The sequence below is a fragment of the Pseudoliparis swirei genome, chromosome 22 (assembly GCF_029220125.1).
Source record: "Pseudoliparis swirei isolate HS2019 ecotype Mariana Trench chromosome 22, NWPU_hadal_v1, whole genome shotgun sequence".
Lineage (NCBI taxonomy): Eukaryota > Metazoa > Chordata > Actinopteri > Perciformes > Liparidae > Pseudoliparis > Pseudoliparis swirei.
Window position 1 is genome coordinate 8,583,692 of NC_079409.1, and position 22,911 is coordinate 8,606,602.

A 22,911-nucleotide genomic window follows, 5' to 3' on the forward strand; every position below is an offset into this window, starting at 1 on the left:
TTAACAATAATGCCTGTCTATCTATGACAATAACCTCTGTCTGTTACCGTGGTAACATACAACCCCCCCCCCCCTAAAGCGCAGACCAACCTCGACTCCTTATATTTAAAAAAAGAAGACAACATATAAACGGCTCCCTATATGGAAACGGAGCCAAAGAGAACGGATTCAAGATAGCGGTACGCAGAGAGAGAATTAAAAGACTCGATGCACCAGCTGTTTGTTCATGAATATGTTTAGTCTGTTCTTCGCTCCCCCTAAAAACCACCGCTGTATGTCGGTGGAAGCAATGGAGAACGGGAGAGGACAGGTGTGCCATTATAGTGCAGATTAGTGAGGAATGCTGGAAGGTTAACACAGACGGGAGTTGGCTAACTCCAGTGCATATTTGTGTCTCATATTCCCTCGGGTTTACGTTAAAATATGTGTGCTTAATACGTAATCTGCATGCCACTCATGATATGTGTGCTTGCTCTTTCCATATGCTAAATGATATTTGAAATATGCTCACTGGGTGTGTAAATATGTGGTGTGTGTGTGTGTGCGTGCGTAGCTTTCTTCCCTTGCCCGACCCATGTATGGGCGAGAGTCGGCCTCTCGCTATCTCCCCGTCTCCAGCTTATCTGCCGGACCGTCTTGAAGTGGTGATGCAGAAAATAGAAACGACTTTGTGAGAACGCGTTCTCTCCTCCTCTCCCCAGTGAAAAATGTGAGCCGTGAGCCGTTCAACAAAATACCGCGAAAGACGCAAAGGATCGCGTGGAGCGGAGAAATGATCTCTGCATGCTTTGACCTGTATGCCGCGAGGGTGTGTTACCCCTCCGTCATGAGGCAACGATTGGCATCAGTTTGGGACATTGGAGGAAGCCGTCTGCATACAGATGAGTGTGGTGCCACCGTATCTATATCTATAAATATAGTCGCGGTGCATGCACACTGGTGTGTGTGTGTGTGTGTGTGTGTGTTTTTACTCCTCGCAGCTAGCAGTGTGGTTGTGGTTGCGGTTCTTAATGGGTTTCCAGTCCCCGGCCTCTCAGCCCGTCAGCCAGCCATGTGGTCCCTCTCCACTCTAATTAAACTCACTGTGGTTCCAAACTCCAACCAGAAAGACACAACCTCAGTGCCAGACTCTGGCAGCTGCTGCCAAGACCTGTACATTGGCACACGCGTGTGTATGTGTGTGTGTCACAGAGAGAAAGAACATTGAGAGGGCTTATGAACATATTTACCTCTCATTTCATTCAGTCGAGTAAGAGTGTCGACGAGTCTGCCAAGGCACGAGAGGAGCAGCGGGGGGAAACACAAATACAAACGCGAGAGCGGAGACAAAGACGGATCTACAGTCGACGGTGGATTCAAATGGTTCTCGGACTGAGGGAGTGTGGGGAGTTTAATGGATTTAGAAATCAAGGAGAAGAGAAGAGAGGAATGCAGGAGAATAGTAATTAACTCTGAATTGTTCTATCTCTGAGGGATCAGGGGGATTAATAGAGGCTTTGGTTGGGATTCTGCACCTTTCACTCTGTTTCAGCATGGGAGTCTGGTCCCTCTATGTAAACGAGTGTGTGTGTGTGTCTCACTGTACTCCAGAAGGCTCCATGTGTCGGTGCCAATGGGCTTGTGACCGTATCTACCAGCCAACCAGACAGATTTCGTGCGTATTGATGTGTGACTTTGTGCCCCCCCCCCCCCCCCCACTTACTGAAGTTCATCCAAGCATTATGACTTAATCCGCCATAATAGGCAAAAAGACAGAAAGTGGGGGAGAGAGTAAGGTCGGGGAGAAGGAGCAGGGGTGAGAGGGGGCGGGGCATCAGAAGGTCGTGAGAGTAGCAGTCGGCCGTGCGAGAGGTATGGCGGACAGGAGACGACAGATTTAGGGCCGGACCGACCGTTCTAAATCTCCGGTTTACACGCTGTTTTGGGACAGCGAGTGGCGAGAGCCCAGGCTGGCAGACGGCTCATGTCGCTCGGAGGAAATCATGGCTTTGAGCGCCTCACCATCACCTCTATAAATCCACCCAAATGCGATAAGGAAACACTGATTAAAAAGGGAGGATGGGAGCAAACTTCTCTTTTTTTTTTCACGAATAATTCAGTGATGGAGTGGGTAGAGGTGAGAAAGATCAGTTTGAATCTAGGCGTTGAGCTGACACATGGAAGTCAATCACGGCAATGAATTTATTTACGTTATGGAAAGAGCTAAAAAAAAATACAAACAAAAAACATAGTGAGCGGTGAGTCATACATTCCTCGTGCACAATGAAGGAGTTCACCTTTTAGTCCACTGAGTGTTGCCACTGTCAACACCGTCACACTGTTTGTCCAGGAGGGGAGGGGAGGGGTCCGGGGGAGGGGCAGGGCCAGAGGGCAGGTGCAGGAGTGGAGGTAGGTAGTATCCAGCGGCCCCGTTCTGTGTGTCCACAGTGTCTCGCGTCTCTCGATCGCTCCCTGTGCTCCGCCTCTTAACTGTGCCATTTCTTTCGTTGTCGTATTTTTTTCCTCTGGCTTCCCTCGAGTTCAAGATTTCCAAACTCCTGTTACCAACAGGGACTTGAATATTTGTTCAGGGACACACGCACGAAGAAACAAGCTCCTTTTCCAGCCTTCGTTTCCACGCTCTTGTGCCCATTCTCTTTCTGCTTTGCCCTCTCGCTCTGCCACTGGGTTCACGCCTCCCTCTCTATCCCTCTATCTGTCCCTCGCACACAGGCTTTACCAGCCGGCTGAGCACGATGGGCTGTTTTAAAAAAAAATGGAGCAATGGTTGGATAAGAAAATGGCAAATGGGATAAGGGATCAACGCGTACTCCAGTGGCCTGTTATCTCATTACAGCGGTAGCAGCTTGTCACGCCCGGCTGACTGGCCCCCTAAGGAGCACCCTCGCCCCCTTATAAGACCCCCTTTATTCAGCAAGCGCTCTCGTATTTCAGCCTGGGCACAAAGAAGGGCAATTCTCTGTGGCTTCTGAGCTGTCTACACCATATTTGTGCACACGGCCAGACGTACAAAAGGGGCACGGCAACATACACAGAAGCCTTGTTAGTTGCTAGTTATGAAATGATGCTTCCGGATAATGGAGGCTAATAGGAAGAGTGGATATCCATTTGCTCCACCATTTTCTGCCTCGTCCAGGCCTCTTGTGGAGTCCCACGTGGGTATTAGAAGAGGGCTTCAAGAGGCGACGGCTGTCAAGCTGAAGGAGTGGAAACGGCGTTCCTCTCTCCGGCTTCGCTCCCCCTTCTGCCAAAACGAAGGCTCGTCGGAAGTGAAGGGAGGGCCGTTTCTAAACGAGATGGGCAGAGTGCTACTCAGCACTCCGAGAGAGAGAGAGAGAAGGATTTTGAACAAAACATGGGATAAGACTGAATACAAGCATGAATAGTTTTTATGTTGGTGAAAGCATTGCATAAAAGCAAAGTTGGAAAGGTCCGATTGTAATTGTGGAAATGCCAAAAAGACCATCCATGCTTACATGTTATGGCAAATTGCAAAGATCACCGTCCACACGAAAAATGATGATCTTATCTTTTTTCAGTTTGCAAACTGTCTTTTTTTTTATACGTACAAGTTAGTGATTTGATCCCAGTTACAACCAGGCGAACAGTCATTCTTGTGCAGTTGGACTGACATATGGATCAAATCCTCATTTTTATGATGTACAAATAAATAGCGCCTCGCCCTGATGAACAATGGGGGTATGGGAGCTGCATTCTCCTGTGAGTGACCCGTTATTGAAACAGCCTCATCCTGTGGACGGACATCTAAAACAGAGAGGGAAAGATCCGTGCCACCGGCTACAAGCGTGGCTCTGTTTCCCATCTCTTCATTTAGTCATTTGATCTCAAGTATCCAAGTAATCTGAAAAAAGGAGCGACATCAGGAAGCCAACGACAGCGGCATCTTGGTGTTATTGACCCATCGTCCCTCTGTTACCTCCCTTTGTTTACCTCAGCTTGTGCAGTGTGTGGATAACCCGTCCGCCTAGGAACGGGCCTTTTGTCCGGGCCGACCCAACACCTGGGTGCCACAATGCAGCTTCAGAGGACTGCTGGAAGGAAAAAAAGAAAAGCGACAGTGTGAGGCTGTGCGTTTGAGGAATGGAGCTGTTGAGATACGAAGGGCAGGCAGGTGTGTTTGTGCGTGTGTTTCACTCCGTTTGTTACCGTCGCAGGAATCAGACTGTAAACAGGCTACTGTAAATAGAACGTGAGACATTCATCCCTGGACTCCTCAGTATTAAAATACACACGAGTTGGCAGGACAGCTCGTTTCAGCCTTTACTGTGTGTGTGTGTGTGTGTGTGTGACTGGTCGTCGGGTTCCAGAGCAGAAATGTGAGACCCGCAGAGGTCACATGTTGTCCTGCTTTCACCTTTTTCCTCACCTTAAATCTCATCTCCAGTCTTATTCCCCCTCCGGAACAACAGTGTCAGACAGAGTGTGTTTACTTTACCTAAATCAAACACACCGTGTGCCATTGTGTTCTCTCAAGACACACACACACACACACGTATGCAAACACTGTAATGGACACACTCCACCGGGTTGTTTATGACAGTAAATTGGGCATGAGAGCTACCTTATTTATATGCACGGTGTGCTCGGAAATGACTTGCAGAATGAATTGATTTGAGGATGGAGGCAGCGGGGAAGAGAAAGAGGCGGCAGCACTTTGTTCGAGAACCCTTTTAGTGGGATTAGCTGTAGCCTTAATGTCTCTCCCTTTTATTTATGCTCCGAGTCAGCCTTTCTCCTCGCCCTCTCTCCGACAATCCATCCTGGAGAAAACAGAGGTGTCAATAAGTCTTCATTTTGAAAATTGAAAACCGCTCCAATAGCAGACGGCGGTGCGTCGAGCACCGACTGTCCTGCAGCGGTCGTGACCTTGTTGTGCGACCTCTAATTCAGAACAAACCCGGAGCCACGTGAGCTGGACAACGACTGAAGGGATGGACAGTGGATCCTGAGGACGTCCTCCCTCGAAAACACGCTCACCTGCTTCTTTATCGTCCTCTCGAATATGAATGGCACCGTTTTACACAATGAAAAGTAAAGGACAAGGGTTTTTAAAATCGAAAAAGCCACTTCTACATAAAATGGAGTAATAGATACTGAAGTACATAAACTAGCATGCTCTACACTTGCAAAATGTGGAATATCCTCCTTTTCCGTAGCTTTGAGAAACAACTTCATGATACTAATGTTACCGGCATACTGCCATACCAGTGAAAACTGTTTCTGTAACACCCTGTTCCGTGTCTCCTATGTTCCGTGTCTCCTATGTCTCCTCTGTGTCTTCTCTGTCTTAATTGTTTAATTCCCTGCACCTGCCCTCAGCCACTCTTGTCTCGTTAGTGTCTGATGTCATACACCTGTTTCCCCCCCTATATATTGTGTCAGTCTTTCCCTTGTCTGCTGTCGGATTGTCGTCTCTAGTTCCGTGTTCTTTTCCCGTCGTCCTGTCCGTGTTCCTGATCCTGCCTGTTGACCCTGCCTGCCCCGAACCTGGATTCTCTGCCTGCCCCTTTTGGACCTTGTTTATTACCTTCGCATTGAAAATGCCGGAAGGTTATGTTTTGATCGCCGTGTATTTATTTATTTATTTGTATGCGTGTTATTCGCAAATCTCAAAAAGTATTGAACCGAATCGCATGAAATTTGGTGGGATGATTGTTTATTATCCGGGGACCAGTTGATTAGATTTTGGGATCGATCGGGTCAAAGGCCAAAGGTCATGAACAGGTCAAAATCATTCGCAGAACTCAAAAAGTATTTAACCGAATCGCATGAAATTTGGTGGGATGATTGTTTATTATCCGGGGACCAGTTGATTAGATTTTGGGATCGATCGGGTCAAAGGTAATGAACAGGTCAAAATCTTTCGCAGAACTAAAAAAGTATTGAACCGAATCGCATGAAATTTGGTGGGATGATTGTTTATTATCCGGGGACCATTTGATTAGATTTTGGGATCGATCGGGTCAAAGGTCAAGGTCATGGAAAGGTCAAACTCTTTTTTTACCATAGCACGATACATTTTTGTCCAATTGGCATGCAACTAATGCCAAAATGTTCATAATTCAATGCCCAATCTTGTGATATGCGAAGGTATGCGCTCTACCGAGTGCCCATTCTAGTTTTGCAACTGTTTTGCCTCATTAAAGAGTACTTTTTGTTCTTTATATTGCGTCCAGCCTCTCTCTCTGCGCCTGAGCCTCACCCCGTCACAAGGACTCATTTATTTCTGGTGCATTTTGAGAATCCATCCATCCATCTATCCATCCTCTTGTCAGGCCTGTGAGGGATTTATAATTCTTCCTGCTTCTCTCATTACTGAAGGCCCCTCATTAGGATTCCCCATGATGGAAGCCAAGCAGATTGCCTCTGCCAAACATCGCATATCATTCCGGCCCATTAAAGCAATTAATTTACCTTGATGAATGGGCAGAGGCAGAGGGGAATTCAAAATCAACGCAGGGGACTCTCTCCTTCCCTCACGTCATCGTTCTCATTGCCCCAATTGTGCTCCTGCCGGCATTCGCATCAGCAGCGTCCTCTTGTGTCGGACGCTTCTCTCGTCTTCTCAACTCATCCAAACTTTTCATCGCATCTTTTGTCGTTTTTTTTTCTTACTCTCGCTATGGGCTGTTTCAAGGAAGGAGAGAGTAGCGAGAAAGACTGGGAGGGGAGGACAGGCTGTGTTAATTGGAGTGCCTGAGGCAAAGAAGGGTGGAAGGAAGAGGGAAAGGAGGCCCAGATTCAGGGGCCCTGCAACATTAAATATTAACACCTTTTCTCATCTCTGCCCCCTTGGTGACATCTACTGATTGGGTTCTCTCTCTCTTAGTCGCTCAGGACACACACACTCACACACACTCACACTCACTCACTCACTCCTTTCTTTCTTTCACCAAATTGAGTTCCCTCCAAAAATGAAAGGCAGCCAGGAGGAGACCCAGAGCGGTAATTGGCCAGCCCACTTTGGTTTGTGCCCTTTGATTTGAAAAGTAATGAAATTCCTCTTCATATTTTTTTGATTCGATCCAGCATGTCGTTCGCTGCTCTGGCCTTGCTTCCCCCCCCCCCTCCTCCTTTCTTTGTTACCTCCACTGTATTCCGACCCAAAAGGGAGCTCTAATAGGAGCACGACTCCGGCCATTGTCTCGCTAACTCACTGTTAATGGAGTCTCATATTATAGCACCGGGTTGTGTCAGCTTCAAGGTATTAGCTTTAGAAATCGCCCAGCTATTCTGTGTGAGGAATGATTCAAATTGTACCCACGCTACCTCTAATGGGGAAGGACACTCAGTGAATACTTTGGTTCATCAGTGAGACGATACGTCAACGATACTTTTGCAGAAGCACTTGCACAGCACGACAACTCACAAGACTCACTTATTCATAGCTCTATTTATAATCTCTTTATAAACCGCAGAGCGGGGCGCAGGACTGCAATGTCAGCGCTATAAATTTATAGTCTGCTCATGCACTCTGTCAACTTTTTGTTTTCCTCCTCCTCCTCGTTCCTAACATCTATCCTTGTCCTCATTTTCTTCTCCTCGACTCAATGGCTCATGTTCGAAAACAAACACACCCACTCCCCCCACACACACACACACTCCCCGAAACACACACTCAATGACCACACGGCTCTAAACTCTCCTGTTTGAATGGGGTTGACTTCTCACCCAGTTGCCAAGACGACAGGACCAGTGAGGGGGAATCTCCTGGTAGACAAAAGAGTGTGTGAGTGGGCCGACCTTGTAGCCCACTTCACACTGTTTGTCTTGAGGCCCTAAACCACCACGAGATGACACAACACACACACACACACACTCACACCGGGAGAGCTGTGATTTATCTGTCGCAACTGCTCACGCTGTGATGTTACCTCTGCGCCCTCAGCTCGAATGCCGCAGACACTTTCGCACAAAAAGAAACCCACACACCCGCTGCGTGGCGGGCGTCATTGGAAGCCTCGCTGAACTTTGCGACGGCTTGTGGCTTGTTGACGGATGCAGACATTACATTACATGTCATTTAGCTGACGCTTTTATCCAAAGCGACTTACAATCCTGTTACATACACTGTAGACGCAGCTACAGGGATCAACTCAGGGTTAAGTGTCTTGCTCAAGGACACATCGACTAGGGCGGGGATTGAACCTCCAACCCCCTGATTGAAAGACGGACCTGCTGACCACTGACTCACAGTCGCCCCAGACGTAGCGGGGCAGGCCGATGTGCGCCCGGGCGAATCGCTCGTCGCCTTAGCTTTAGATCTCGGCTGCGTCGACGTCAACGTAAATCCCCGGGAACATCGGCCCTCTTCTCAACTCGCGTCCTCGCTCTTTCTGACGCCGGCCTCCAGCTCCCCTTTGTCGTGTTGACTTGTGACTACCAATGAAGTCAACACATGAATGAAGTGCGAATCACACGACCCTCATTCAAAGCTTTGAATAAGGAAAGAGGAAACGACGGAAGGGACGAATGGAGCGAATGCAAAAACTGCGGAAGACGGGGGAAAAAAGGACAATAAAAAGGTTACAGGATTCGTATAAAACCAATGATCAAATCTATCCCCCCCCCCCGAAAGTCTCTCCTTCTCCCCGTCTCGAGCGGACACACATCGCTGGTGGCTTTAGTCGCAGTAAATAACCAACGTGGTAAAACACGCACATGACCTCCACAGCCTGAGTGTGTGTGTGTGTGTGTGTGTGTGTGTGTGTGTGTGTGTGTGTGTGTGCGGGCTGCTGCAGGGTCCCAGGTGTGAATCTGACTTCTCCTCAGGAGGTGCATCGGTACAAGCCCTGACAGGAAGACAGACGGCCCCCCCCCCACCCTCATATCCTGTGATTGCGCTGCCAGTGCATGTGGCGTCTGAACATCCGGGATCGGCCTATCTCACCTTTTAATCACGGCACACCTCCGCCCTTTCCCGACATGTCACACAGAACACTCGTGAAAAACGGGCAAAAGACGAGGCCACCCGGGTTCCACCGAGCAATAAAACCCGAGCGCCAAAGATATTATTGTGTTTGACTCCAATTAGAAGCCCAGATTTGATCTCCGAAGCACAATCGACCTCCACTGTCTGCTGGGGGAGTGACGGCGGCAGAGGCTTTGGACTGGCTTGTGAAATGTCAGGTGAGATTTATAAAACTGAGGAGGATCCTCTGATTGCTGTAATTGGTGCCTCTGAGTCACGCCATCCCCCCAAAAAATTAAGCTGTAAAAGTTTGTCAAATGTTTCTTGTGAGGCATGTGACGGGAGTCATCCGAGTTGTGAACTTGCAGGAGTTTCTTTTCACTTCAAATGCTCTTTGATTAAGATGTCATAACAGACCGGTCACCCGCCCCGTCTCCCCCCAAGTACCACAATCAGCAAGAAAATACCATAAAAACAAGAATTGGTTTCGGGAGCAGGCCAATTAAGTATTATAGCTACTGTATTCGTCCCACTTGGTGTAATTTCCTTTCTTATAGAACATCATAAGCAAATCTAGATTCATACTGTAAAAAGGTCACCTACAAATCCTTTATGGTTATTATTCACTCGTTTTTTGCGAAGAACAAACTTATTACTGAATCGTTTTCTTGGCAGAATGTTGATTTGCATTGTTCGGGACAATTTTGACATTTCAAAACACATAATTATTTTTGATATATCTGTGTACACAAACGTACTTATGTTGTGTTCATTGTGTTCTGGCCTTTTCTCCCTGGAATTCTACTCATCATATGTCCGCAAGATTCTAATTCTAATTAGCATAAGATGCATATCAGGGCTTCCCTCTCAAAGGTCAGCACCGAGCAGGACACCGACAGGTCACCACTGACAGCAGAATGCGTGGCGGATGAGAAGTAACCATGGAGACAGACAATGTATCCATTTCTATTTGTTGTCTCCTTGGTTGCAAAAAGTTCTACTTCTCCAAACATGTTCAGCACATTCTAGAGAATTGGGAAACTTCCTCCCTCTCTCTCTTTCTTTCTTCTCTCTCTCTTCCCCTGTCAATCATCTTTGTGTCTTACTGTGACTGTATCCCTCACTCCCTCCCTTTCCTTTGACTTGTGGCATCCATTGCAGTGTGTGTGTGTGTGTGTGTGAGTGTGTGTGTGTGTTTGGGGGGTAGGGGGTGGCAGCTGCTGTTCCAATGCTGCACCTGTTTTTGTCTCATGAGTCAGACGTTGATGGACTCCAGGCCTTACATGGACACACCTCGACACTGGTAGTCTGACCTAGCCTGCCCCCTGCTTCCCCCCTCCCCATACAACATACAGTATATATATATATAAATATATATATATATTTATATATACACACTCGGGCCACTGCTCATTCAAAACGGCCAGCGATTCAAACTATGAGACAAACCCAATACAACTTGTGTCCAACCACAACTGTATTATTTACAAATACCACTCACAACGAGCCTCTCTCTGTTCCGGCACTCTCAGGCACATTTCTGAGATGGATCGGGTTTGTCCGCTAAAATGAAACTCACTGCGAATATGAAAGGCCCGTGAACACGAGATTTTCGCCGGATCCAGTCCGCATGGTTAACAGGCCATCATCTGTGTGAGAGCAGAGGGCAACCTGCCACGCCCTGCTGCCTCCACGATACTGTCAGTGAGTCATTCACATGGGGTCTGTGGTGGGACTGAAGCCACACTTACACTTGTGGGAATGCTTTTATAGCTCGGCAATTCATTGCAGTCGTTGGCATCACCACAAAGTAACCCTGTTTACATCCTCTCACTCAGCCTGTGATGAAGAGCGAGACTCCCGGTGTCGCCTGCAGGAGAGATTCTCCAGAAGCTTCTACTGAAAACACATGATGGTGTCCTCACTATCGACACTGGCATCTGAAACTTGCAGAGTAAACATGATTATTTGAACTCAAGAAAATTGATCTGTGACTATTTTTGATCATACAAAAAGATATACTTGCATGGGTCTAGTTTCTCAACTGCTTTTATCGTCTTGCATACTCTCTTTAGGTTTTGGAGTGTTGTTGTGTATAATTTTTTTTAAAGGTAACATTTAAAAAATAAAAAAAAGTAAAACTGCAGATGTCTTGTTTTGTCCACAACTCAAAGATACTCCGTTCACCATCACAGAACAGAAACCAGATAAAAAGCCTGAAGGCACATCGGCATGCAGACTCTGTGAACCCTTCACGTGAAGTATGCATGCAGCTCTTGAGAAACCATCACAAGAGGGGCTGATCAGAGGAAAGTGCTGGAGGAAACCGAGGAAGTTATTGTCGCGCGTCGTCTTATTCGAACGCTGAAGGTGACTCGGCTCTCGTGACTTTGAATCCGTCTTCTGCGACGGGACGCCGTTTGCTTTGCCAGCAGTCCGAGCCCCTCATCCTGTTAGGCCCCACACGAGCACACGGACCCAGCTACACACACCTTGTGACACACTGCAGAGATGCATGCTCTGTCTCCGTGACGCCCGCTGACTGAGATCTAACTTTCCCCTGGCACCGTCATCTGGGTGGTGTGTACAGTAGAAGGAGCGGTGTTTGGCTTAGCAGGGAGACAAAGCAGGCGCTATCGGTGAAAGGAGGTTCATGGTGGCTTCATAAATAGGATCTCGTGGGGTGACAGCCATGTGGGTAAGACTGGGTCTCCACACACACACACAAACGAGTGTTATTCTCTCACCCTCTCGTTCTCCCTCTTTTCTTATTTCCTTTGTGCCTTTCCGATGCTATCTCGCATTCTCTTTCTGTCTTTCGAACACGCACGTGCGCAGACGACGAGACACCCGAGTGAGTGTGTGCGCCGGGTATTAAAGAATGCTCTTTGAGAACGAGGGATAAAGAGACGGAGGCTCCTGGTTTGATGTCCAGACTACGACAGTAGGTGAGGGGAGAACAAGAGAGGAGAAGAGGACAGGAGAGAGGATGCAGCTGCTTCTTTTCATAATGAGGGACGCTCGCCCCGTCGGTGTGTGTGTGTGTGTGTGTGTGTGTGTGTGAAAGACAGAGCGAGGGTGAACGAGATGCAGGCTCAGAGAAGAAGGCAGCAGGAGGAGACACAGAGAGAGTATGAAAGATGGTTGCACATTAACTTTTCAGTAGATGTGGGACTGACACGACGCTCCGGGTCTCCTACACTCTGCCATGCCACTTTGACTGCAGACTTGCGTCTTATTTTTTCGACACACACACTGTACTCAACCGTAGCTTTTTGGGGTGGTTCATTCAGTTGCTCATAAATATCACATGCATTATAGATATACTGTAATAGAGTGTGTGTGTGTGTGTGTGTGTACAGGTCAGTCTGACCGTCTAGTTTCCATCTGTCTTTCTACGCGGTCACGCACCCCATCGCACACCACCTCACACACACTTTCCCTCTCTTTGGCTAAATCCGATTATCCGGCCTGCGTCAGCTAATGAGACCCCCATGAAGCTAGCAGCCCCCCCACCCTCATAAAGCCCCGGCCTCTCTCTCTCTCTCATTTTCAGCATGTTATTTTTTTTAAATGCCTCTCGGTAGCTCAGTAACTGAGCAAACCCAGTTAACAAATGAAAATGTTTCTGCTTATGTCAGATACTAAACATTAAAAACTGAAATTTGTTCTGTGTCACTTTTAGGTGACTATTAATATCCCACGAAAGAGGATGCTGATTTAAAAGTGAGGATTCAGCGATTTTATTTATATTCCATTATGTCTGGCAAATTTGTGTCAGAGACTGGAAAATGTGCATAAAATATGACCCATGCAGACCGCTGTGTTATTCACAGGAAGTGAATGTGATTCATTGTGTAGTACTTGCAAGTAGAATATACAAAATGTGTACCCAGCACATAATTGCCAACATGAAATACCATGGCTTCACACTGAGGTGATGATATATTTAATGTGTACATTATAGAAAACTACATTTCTCACAACCAGTGTCCAACCTTAAAGTTCACCCCGAAATGTAAAAAACATCAGAAGAAATAATCTAAATTAATGTATTTTTTTTAGTGCTTTTAGCATCAAGAATATAGTCCCATTATATTGTAGAGAAGACAGACATCTTCAGCCAATATCTCCAAAAAAATCTACCCTGATAAAAAGCTCTCGAGTTTAGAGGAACAATACGTCTTTTATTCTGGGTTGAACTGTCACTTTAATCTGGAGATTTGTGCCAAAACCAGATTACTTGAGAAAGTAACTGGGTTGAGATTTGGGCTTTCATGTGCCAGTAAGTCACTTGATTTAATGTGGTATGTGTGTGTATTTTTCCCATGCACCATTTAGCGGGACTCTTAAATCCTGAGTCCCTGCCTAAAAGCGCAGCTCTCGGTTTACTCGCACATCCGTACTTTCGCTTGTCTGTCTCCCTGTTTGTGTTGGCGTGGAAAACAAAAGAGGATTTTCTTTTGGGCTGCATCCCTCTTGCAGACTCGGAGCATGAGACCCGGTTTGCAAAACTAATGTTTCACTTGAGGGCTGAGCTTGTCGAACAAAATATTTCGAGAGGGGTTAGTGTGACGGGCCGGATGAAAATAGAGGGAAGTGAAAAAGTAACTGAAGAAGAGAAGGAATGCTGGAAAGAGACATTTCATCAAATGCCCATGCTTGACTGACCTTTGACCTCTGTGTGATTTGTGGGTCACGGGGAATCTCAGCGTCTGACCCTGGTGGAATGTGTCTCACGCATACACACACGTTGTATTTTTGACAGCACTTCCTGTTATCTCCTCTTCATGAACTCTCTGCCTTCTCTCATTTCCTTGCATCCTTCGCTCTCTTTCCTCCTCTCGGTGAGGTGATAACAAGGTGGCCGTCCCTCAGCTCAACCCCCTCTCCCTTTGAACATGTTGAGCAAAAACTCTTTCATTTCCCCCTTCTGCATTTCTCTGCCCGGATATTAAAACTACCCGGTCGACCCGCCAGGATTCCCAGAAGGATTTCCTCCTCACTCTCGGCTTTGCACAACAAATACATTATTTAAGTGTGGATTTTGTAGTCCAGAAATTGATGACATGATTAATTTATGTTAATATAGAGTATGGGGCTGTGTTATTTATTAGCTATACTTGTGTTCAGAAGAAGAAGAAAAAAAACATATATTTATATATACATATATATATATATAAATATATATATACATATTTCTATATATATATATATTGAATTCAGTGTAGATTTATTTCTTTTTTTCACCATAATTCACTTCATGTTGTCAGTGTTTGTTGACGGTTGTTTTCCTGATGCATCCAGTATTTACTTTATTCAAACAATCGAGTTGTAGTTTATTCCCATGGAGGCTGTCCCACGAGCCTGCCAAGCGGTCGTTCATATCAAACGGTATGGACTCTGGAATATGCCGTCCATATGACGATAACTTCATTGAACAACGCTGTCCTTTCTTTTCCCGACATCAGGGCCTCCCACTCACCACACAGTGGACTCATGCGTTCCTGGACCAGGATTTATGACACTGCAGTGACTTCATTAGCACAAATGGAGCTCCTTCCCTTCCTCTAGTTCTCCGTCCTTCCTCTTCCTCTTCCCCCCCACCTCTCCTCTGTAATGCAATCACCTCGTGACCTTGTTTCTCCATATCTCGGTTGTGTGGAGTGTTAGAGAGTTAATGGGTTCCCTCTCCCCACTGAAACCAGTGGGTCCATCCTGTACTCTCTCCCATTGGTATATGGGACAATGTATGCATCCTAATCGTCTCTTTGAATGGAGAACGCCGACAGTGACGAGGGCCCTCGAGCTTCCCTCGGTGGTCCTGAAACAGTTTTTACTGCAGTTCATCGACCTTCAAGGGAATACTGATCCGTGGAGCCCGTTATCCTTTGCTGCAAACGTCCGCTGTTGTCTGTTTGGATGCAGACTTGTTGCATCCCTGTCATGTCATATCTGGTATTGATGCCACACGTTGACACATGACTGCCCGTCCTGTGCGTGAGGCGTTCATCTTATTCTCTCTCTGGCGTGTTCTTCTCTGCAGTTTGCGGTGGAGCTGTGACGGTGAGCGTGACTCCGAAAGTGGAGGTGCTGAAAGGAGGGACTGCCAAGCTGCCCTGCACATACACCGTCTCACCACCAACACCCAGCAACACTGTCGTGGAGTGGTACATTGTAAGTCATTTCCAGATCTTTAGATTTTACTCTTTCATTTATTTGCATTTTCTCTTCCTGATTGCTGTTTCTTTGTCTTATTTCTCCTTCTTCCATTGCTCCCCATGTTTCTTCCGCCCTCTTTCTACATCTCCCTCGACCTGTCCATACATCCAGGAGGAGGGTGGAACCAGGACGCGCGTGGCTTTCTCCCAGGGTGGCGTGGGAAAAAGCGATGAAGGCACCCTTCTGACTGGGCGGGTCACTATCGGGGAGGACTTCTCCTTGACCATCTCCTCTGTTCAACCCGCCGACGAGCTCGTCTTCTTCTGCCAGGTCACCGCTGGCCCCAATGGGGTTGGAGATGCCTCCACGATGCTCAAAGTCTTCTGTGAGTCTGCCATGGTCCTTTTGACCTTTTTAAATGACCTCAAAGGGACCTTTTCAAAGAGGATCCCCCTCACTAACACATCAGTTATCAATGAGTGGACTTTATGATTGGGTGTGTTACTGTCACTGCCACTAAAGGTTTAAGGCTCTAATTAGATCTCTGTGTGTGTGTGTGTGTGTGTTCATGCATACTTCCATTTAGAAGTGGCTTAATTGTACCTAATGCATGTAATTCATTTTCAGATTGCTTTTCACATGTACCGTACTCGGAGTTCGTCCATGCAAAACCTCCTTATGTAGTCGGCTACCATAAAGCATGATTTGTCACAATTGTCCACGTGTCAAAAGTAGGGCAGGCTTTAGCTAATTTGTATTTCCCGTGTAGAACACTTTCACACCTTTTTCAAACCCTGAGGTTCCCTGTTTCCTATGAGAAGTTCCCCAGAGGTCAATTAACTAAAATCTAATCACTCTTGACACAATTGTTGTTGACTAGTTCAATCCCACCTGTCATGTCTCATATCTCACCTTAATAACGGTCCAGATTTATCACCAAGTCGCCAAGGGCTGGCCCTTTCTGCAGGGTCCCCTCCCTCAGAAACCCCGAGCAGACATCAATCATACTTCTCATTTAGCGGCATAACCAAAATAAATACAATTCATTTGCATTTTTGATTGGCCTGATCAATCACTGTAAAGAGGGAGGATTTGTGTCGGGAGAATAGCAAAACAAGCCTTACTCTGGTCAAAACAAGAGCTTCCCAGTTTACCATTAACATTGATGCACTCAGAGGCTCTGAGGTTTAAAGCAGTCTCATAAATTAAGCTATTAATTGTGAGTGGGAAGTTAGTGCTCGAGCAAACCTCAACACAGTGCTATTTGACAACGGCCCTTTTAGATGTACTTAATGCCTGTCTCACAAACCAACAATTATTCAGTGTCCACATTTGACCACTTGACTCGATAGGGAAATATTTATAGTGCGTCTTTCCTGCCTTAACTTAATCAAACTGAGTTATAAAGTCTCCCGAGGGTTAGCAGTGATCGCCTGGTTTCTCTCTCAGGAGGCCGACAATGAAGTGGGGAAACAGTATGCGAGTCCAAACTTGAAAAATAACTCTGCCTCTCTATTTAAAATTGTTTTGTTTGTATTTTTTTATTTTTTATTTTTTATTCAGTCAATCAAATCAAATACAATCCAATATTATCCTATAAAATATACAAAAGAGAAAGACTGAAAAGGTATAGGTAGAAGCAAAAAATGCTTATAAATTCCTATCCTAAATTGAAATCAAAATAAATCAGAAAATTAATATAAAATAAAGAAGAAAATAAAACAACAACAAAACAACAATAAACAAGATAAAAAACAAAATATATTTATATATACTACCACATACATCTTCCATATTAATCCGTTTTTAATTACATTTATAACTCAAGATTTTTTAAATAAATAATTCCCTTAAAAAACAAAAAGGAGTTCACCATTCTTACTTCTATTTCAACATTATTCCATAATTGCTAAAAACCTTTATTCCGCCCAATATATCAGGGTGGTATATGGAAGGGGAGTGGTTATGGAAATAAACCAGCCGTTTTCTGAGCAGCGTAACAAAAAGGACGAAACACAGACGAGAGTGAGACAGAGAGAGGAATACCCATCGCCTGTTTATTTGTTCAAGCAGTCAACAGCTGCCGGCAGTGAGAAGATGACCTTGCATGTGAACAAGTGAGCTCGGGAATAACGCAGAGAAGCTGGAGGGAATACTTCCACCTGTGGTTGTACGTCTGCGAGCCAGTGAGAGGAGGACCGCTGCTGTTGTTATTTGACGCTTATCGGCTCGTGTGAACCAAGTCCCACTGGAATCACGTGAGGCCGGATATTTACGGCTTGACTTAATCAACAAGGTCAGCAAGCGTGTGAATCGCACTGCATTTGTCCAAGTGGAGCGAGTGTGTCTATACGTTAAATGTTTTCCTTTTAGTGAACTGTAATGTAATGATAATAACCCCCCGACCCCCTCCCCATCCCCTTGTTCCGTCTCAGTTGCTCCCGAGAAGCCAGAACTCAAAAAGCCGTCGAGTCAGGCCATTTCTGTGGGAGAGGAGACCAGCTCCGAGGTGTGTGAGCACAATTCTTATGACTGGATCTGCATCCTGTGTGTGTGAGTTTTTGACTTCGCGCGAACACGCACGACCCACATATTCAGTCGCCTGCATTCTTCCATGTGTATCAGATCGGTACCTGCGTGACAATGAACGGACATCCCCAGCCAAGAATCATCTGGTTCAAAGATGACCAGCCCCTCCCTGAGGTCAAGGACAGGAAAGAGAGTATGTGCCATTGTTAGAATGTTCTGAACAAACAAAAGGATAAGGTCCACACGACCAGAAGATAACCTGCTTGCCCTCTCCCCTCTGTCAGAGACCAACATGATCTCCTCCGTGGTGAAGGAGGCCTCTGGTCTGTCCACTGTCAAGAGCACCCTGTACATGCAGCTCAAAAAGGCGGACAAGGACTCTGTGTTTCAGTGCACCGTGGAGTACAGCATGCCAGGAGACCAGATCAAAGAGAAGAAGTCTGACCCCATCACCCTCAACCTCAACTGTGAGTGGACGGACGAGACTTTTTGAATTCGTGAGCTTTGCAGCTGCTGGCGGGTGGATTGTGTCTCCTGTGGACAGAGTCATGCTCTCTGTTTACCTTGTTTACAGTCTGGATGTTATTTCACGATTGACTTCTTTAATGCCGTACATTGTTTTTCCATTTAGCATGCCAACATGTCCTAATTAGCAGTAATAGCAAATGACATCTGAGCCTGAGAGCGATGCCATCAGGCCTGCAGGTATTTCAATCGAATGTAACGTTTTAATTTGATCGTATGATATTAACAGCCAGTGATCTTGAGAGGAACATGACTGTCTCTACACAATTTCATGGCAATAGCTTTTGTTTCACTAAAAGCCAAAAAGGTCAACATGCTGCTGGCAATAGAGGAAAAGTCACGGTATCTAGGATTTAACCTTTTCCTCCATCCCCGTGTTACTGTTTCACTTTGACATAAAACATACGCCCTTTGAACAATATACACAAGCAGCTGTAGTTCCTCCTGCTAAACATTGTCATAGAATTTAATATTCAGCTCAAGAAGAGGGATGAAGCAAGGAAAGAGGAGGTACTGGGAAACTACACCCCCCCCCCCCCCCCCGGAATGCCTTCACATCTCTGATTGATGACAGACTGTCGCGTGAATGTATCCAAAGAAGGAATTCTCACCCGTTCCATGTCTGTTCTTGTTCATGTAGATCCCTCCGAGAAAGCGACCTTTTCCCTTCTCAACACCGATCCAATCAAAGAGGGCGACGCCGTCACCATGAAGTGTGAGACCGATGGAAACCCTCAGCCGGAGTTTGACTTCACGAAAGACGTGCGTGTCTTTCTCCGTTTGTCTGGAAGAGAAAGAGCCTTTTTCTTGTTTTCTGTTTTCTTCTGTGAATGCCAACTTGTCATAAAAATTTGTTCATCTTAGTTAGTCTCTCGCTCAATCTTTACTTGTCTCTCTCTCTCTCTCTTTCTCTCTCTCGCTCTCTGCCAATCCCCACCCTTCCAACCTCAGGGAAAGGCCATCTCTGGTCAGGGTGGTATCCTGTTGCTGAAATCTATCAAGCGCACAGAATATGGTGTGTACAAGTGCACAGCCACAGATTTCGATAACCTGGACGCTGACCTGAGTGGAATCATCAACCTCTCTGTCAACTGTGAGTGAGCCAAAGACACACACACACACACACGCACACACACACACAACTGCAGAATTTAGTAAATGCAGAAAAACAATTTACTTCCTATTTGTGCAGTAAGCCCTTCTTTTCATCACTAAGTCATAGAATTAAAAGGGTTACAATGGAAAGAGCTTGAATGGAATCCTTTCAGGGGGCTGATATCCAATTCAATTGTTCACAGTTCATCTGTTACTTTAATGTTATCCCAACTACACTCCGTAATTTGATTTTATCGCACTTATTAAGCGGAGATAGCCCAGAAATAGCATGCAATATACTTTAATTTGGCTACGGAATGGGCTTCACTTCAGATTAAATGCATCAGCCTTCGCAGGAATTCGGCTGCTCACGGTAAATGATGACATGGGATGAGAAGCTTTTGGATTTCAAATGGCACTTCTTTAACTCCGTAGAATGTACAGAAGGCCTCATGTTTCATGTGCCTTCCTCCCTCTCTTTCCATTTTCTCGACGCCAGACATCGACCCGGTGAGTGTGACCCCTGCCGGGCCTCAAGTCGTCATGCTGGGGGACAACGTGGAGTGGCAGTGCAAGACCAAGGCCTCCGCCACGCACACCGTTCAATGGAAAAAGGTGCGCTCCATTTCTTTCTCAAACTCAATTCCCTTCTCCTTTTGGTCTCACTCGTGATGTATTTCTAGGAATAAAGGGCGTTGCTCTTTTCGGCATCTGTCCACAGAATTATTTCTGAGCACTCCTCGATAACAGTTGTAAAACTCAGATCGGTCTTCCTGAACTAGTATCAGCACTGGCTGGATGTTGAACCAGAATTCAGTCCTTCCTGGGGATCCAGATTGGTTCATTTGAGGATTCTGGTTCATTTTCGATGCAACATTCTCCACAAGGCTACCTTTCTTCATTGGATAGGACATCATTTCACAATGTGACACATACTGAACTAACTTAGTGTGCAGCTGGCACCCAACACAAGAGCCTTTGGATCAGGCGCTCCCCTCAAGGCCCGGCTAACACAAGCTGCATTGTGTTGTGTCCAATTGCAGCAACTGGAGAGCAGACACTGGTGTCTGTTCCGTTTGGTGTGAGCGCCAATGCTAATGACACGTTATGTAATTCATCATGAATCCAAAACTGAACAGGGAAGCTTAGTTCATGTCATAAATGATTTCTGTTTGACAGGAGCAGCCGGAAAACTTCACGTCTGAGTGAAATGTAAACATGCTCGAACGGCAGCAGCTGATTAGGGTGATAGATAATTCACAGTTTTGAGTGTGTGTGCAATGGGTGAAAGATAATACGACAAACGGTGTGCTATAAATGTATTTCCTCCAGTTAAGATAGCAAAACAATTTGTTTACGTTGGAAAACCACTCATCAGCGTGACGGCGGCGGTGTTTTTCTTTCTGTGTTTTGGTATTCATCGTCTCTTCTCCACGTGTTCCTCCTGTGCTGAGCCTGTGTGATGCAGCCTGTGTGTCTGGTGTTGTGTCTCCTGGGTGCGACAGAAGCTCCCAGACTGCTGGTTCTCCGAGTAGAGAACGTGTTTGTGCTCCGTAAGAAGGATTCCTACGAGGAAGAGTCGAGAGGAATTGCAAGAGGTTCATCGTGGAGGACGGACTTTGATCTGTTAACACTGCTCTCTGGACCAGTGTGTGTGAAGCTTCTTTTTCCCACCGTGGCAGTCTGCCTTCGAACTAGATATTCACAATGCTGTTCTAGTCCCGTATTCACATGCAGAGAATACAACGAAAGAAGTGCGGGCTGATGGCGTGACTGCAGTTGGTTTTATTTCTGTGTGTGTGTGTGTGTGTGTGTGTGTTCCTCCAGGGCTCTGAGATGCTCTCACAGGACGGCATGCTGTCAATAAAGGAGGTTTCCTACGATAAAGCTGGAGAGTACATGTGTGTTGGAGCTGTGCCATCTGTGCCAGGACTGACTGCTCAGGCTGGTGTCAACCTCACTGTCAAAGGTAACACACCTGCGGAAACACGTGCACAGCCTAGTTCAGGAAAACCAACAACACAGTGTTTGGACAACACTTAACCCTCCTGTTACCTTGGGGTCAATTTGACCCCATTCAATGTTTAACCCTCCTGTTACCTTTATATTTACTGACATATTTTACCCTTGGGGTCAATTTGACCCCAGCAATTAAAACCTCCAGAAAATTATTAGAATTAATATTGTTTTCCAAGTTTGGTACTTTATGTTTGTTTGTTGACTACCTAAATAGCCCTTTAAATATATAAAAAAGTTGATATTTCCTATATGTTTGACAGTGAAAAACAGCCTGGGGTCAAATTGACCCGAAAGAACACCGACATTAAACATTGAATGGGGTCAAATTGACCCTAAATGTAACAGGAGGGTTAAGTAAAAAGCCCGTGATACTCAATTGGAAGCAAAGGGAAATAATATTTTTCTACATTACCCACCCTATGCCCCAACCTCACATACACACACACACAAGCACACACAATAATAACAATGGTCGGTGTTTGGGTGTACTCGGTATTGTTTCAGTCAGAGGAAGGAAGTTGTGTAGTTCATAAACGCAACGGAGAGCAGGTGTGGCTTCCTACTATAGTTTAGTTTCAATATGGGATGAAACCATGAGGGCATTGTTCCACAATACCATACAGTAGTTTAGTAGAATCAACTTACATGTTGTCCTGAACTTAAAATAAACACGTTTCATTTCGTTGAAGTTAATTCATTGTATAATGTATAATATATTGTGTGTGTGTGTGTGTGTATGTGTCTAAACGTTCGCTCCGGTGTTTTTATGAAATGTCCCCTTGTTCCTTTCCAGGAAAGCCGATGATCGAGACCCCCGCCGTTGGAGAGGTGGGGATGGAAGGAGACACGGTGACTCTGAAGTGCTCGGTCTACGGCTTCCCTGCCCCTCAGTTCACCTGGAAGCCATCAGGGAAAGAGGTACGAAGGTCACAACACGGTCAAATCACACACGCGTGAAGTGAAGACAAGATGTGAAGTTTCATAACGTATGAAGATCTTGCGACGCTGGTTGTTGAACTTCTAAGGCGATAGAAAAAGGAGGTTCAGAAACAGCTTTCAGGACGATGGAAAGTAATATTTTATTCTCATATTTCATTTTGATGTGATATAGTTGAAAGGAAAATGCTCGAAAAAGGAGCTTTAAAGAAAAGTACATGGGTGAATACAGCTTTGTATGGTTGAAATATTACTTTAAAATAAAGTGAAATCAAACTTTAATGATCCTTCTGGAACATTTGATCATTTTAGAAGCAAATAGGGATCAAAGGGAAGAGATAATTAAGCTTTCACAAGTGACGGTTTTCTAGATCAGATTTGATATTTAAGTGAGAATCAGGAAAGGAAATATTCAATAAATCATCACTAGATTGTGCAAAATAATAGGAACGAGGCTGATGAGAAAGAATTCGAAAAGATCTGCAAGAAGACATGAAGGAATATGTAAACGTGTGTTGTCCTCTTTCCATCTCCTTCCCTTTCATCCGTTGCAGTCGGTATCAGTGAGTGGTAACAAGGTGGTGAGCGCCCTGACCCTGAAGGCCACGGCCGAGGTCATGAAGGACGGGGTGACCTGCGAGGTCAACAACGAGTACGGAACAGATAGCAAGACCCTCCCGGTGTCTCTCAAGAGAGGTCAGTGGCACCGACGA

General features: G+C 45.8%; 1 protein-coding gene across 2 annotated transcripts in view; it reads left to right on the forward strand.

Moving 5' to 3' along the window:
* The window catches only part of bcam (basal cell adhesion molecule (Lutheran blood group)), a 45,512-nt gene that overhangs the window by 15,124 nt on the left and 7,477 nt on the right, over positions 1-22,911 (forward strand). For both annotated transcript variants that reach the window (XM_056443982.1, XM_056443983.1), the window contains exons 2-12: positions 14,979-15,109; positions 15,266-15,479; positions 17,530-17,603; positions 17,720-17,816; positions 17,908-18,090; positions 18,789-18,910; positions 19,100-19,241; positions 19,743-19,858; positions 21,071-21,212; positions 22,056-22,180; positions 22,753-22,894. In XM_056443982.1, the coding sequence (XP_056299957.1) occupies positions 14,979-15,109; positions 15,266-15,479; positions 17,530-17,603; positions 17,720-17,816; positions 17,908-18,090; positions 18,789-18,910; positions 19,100-19,241; positions 19,743-19,858; positions 21,071-21,212; positions 22,056-22,180; positions 22,753-22,894 (1,488 nt within the window). The remainder of the gene's footprint in view (positions 1-14,978; positions 15,110-15,265; positions 15,480-17,529; positions 17,604-17,719; positions 17,817-17,907; positions 18,091-18,788; positions 18,911-19,099; positions 19,242-19,742; positions 19,859-21,070; positions 21,213-22,055; positions 22,181-22,752; positions 22,895-22,911) is intronic.